The sequence below is a fragment of the Trachymyrmex septentrionalis genome, unplaced genomic scaffold, assembly GCF_001594115.1.
Source record: "Trachymyrmex septentrionalis isolate Tsep2-gDNA-1 unplaced genomic scaffold, Tsep1.0 scaffold7, whole genome shotgun sequence".
Taxonomy (NCBI): Eukaryota; Metazoa; Arthropoda; class Insecta; order Hymenoptera; family Formicidae; genus Trachymyrmex; species Trachymyrmex septentrionalis.
Genome location: NW_017305884.1, coordinates 4,102,450 through 4,102,759, shown reverse-complemented (window position 1 = coordinate 4,102,759; position 310 = coordinate 4,102,450). Strand labels below are relative to the sequence as shown.

At 18.4% G+C, this 310-nt stretch overlaps 1 protein-coding gene across 1 annotated transcript in view; it reads left to right on the top strand.

Annotated features, from left to right (window-relative positions):
• LOC108753415 overlaps positions 1 to 310 on the top strand; it is a 48,316-nt gene that overhangs the window by 25,432 nt on the left and 22,574 nt on the right. The window contains 1 exon segment of the mRNA XM_018494956.1: positions 155 to 241. Coding sequence (XP_018350458.1) covers positions 155 to 241 — 87 coding nt within the window.

The following is a 310-nucleotide window of genomic DNA, read 5'->3' as shown; positions in this document are numbered from 1 at the left end:
TTAGTTAAAAATAATATAGCATATATATTTTTTAAATATGTTTTTTTTTATATATTTTATAGTAAATATATTTTTTTTGTGGCTAGTATAAAATCATATATATAAAAAAATGTTTTCTATGCTAAAGTAGTATAATTACAATATTTATTTTCAGATAAAAGCACTTTTAGATAAGCTTGGAATGGAAGTACCACAAATTATGAAACTTCAAGAGCAAAATATAGATTTGATAGAAACAATAGTAAATAAAATTCGTGTATGGTTAGTACATAAAGATTTAAATTTATCTACAAATGTTATATTACAATAA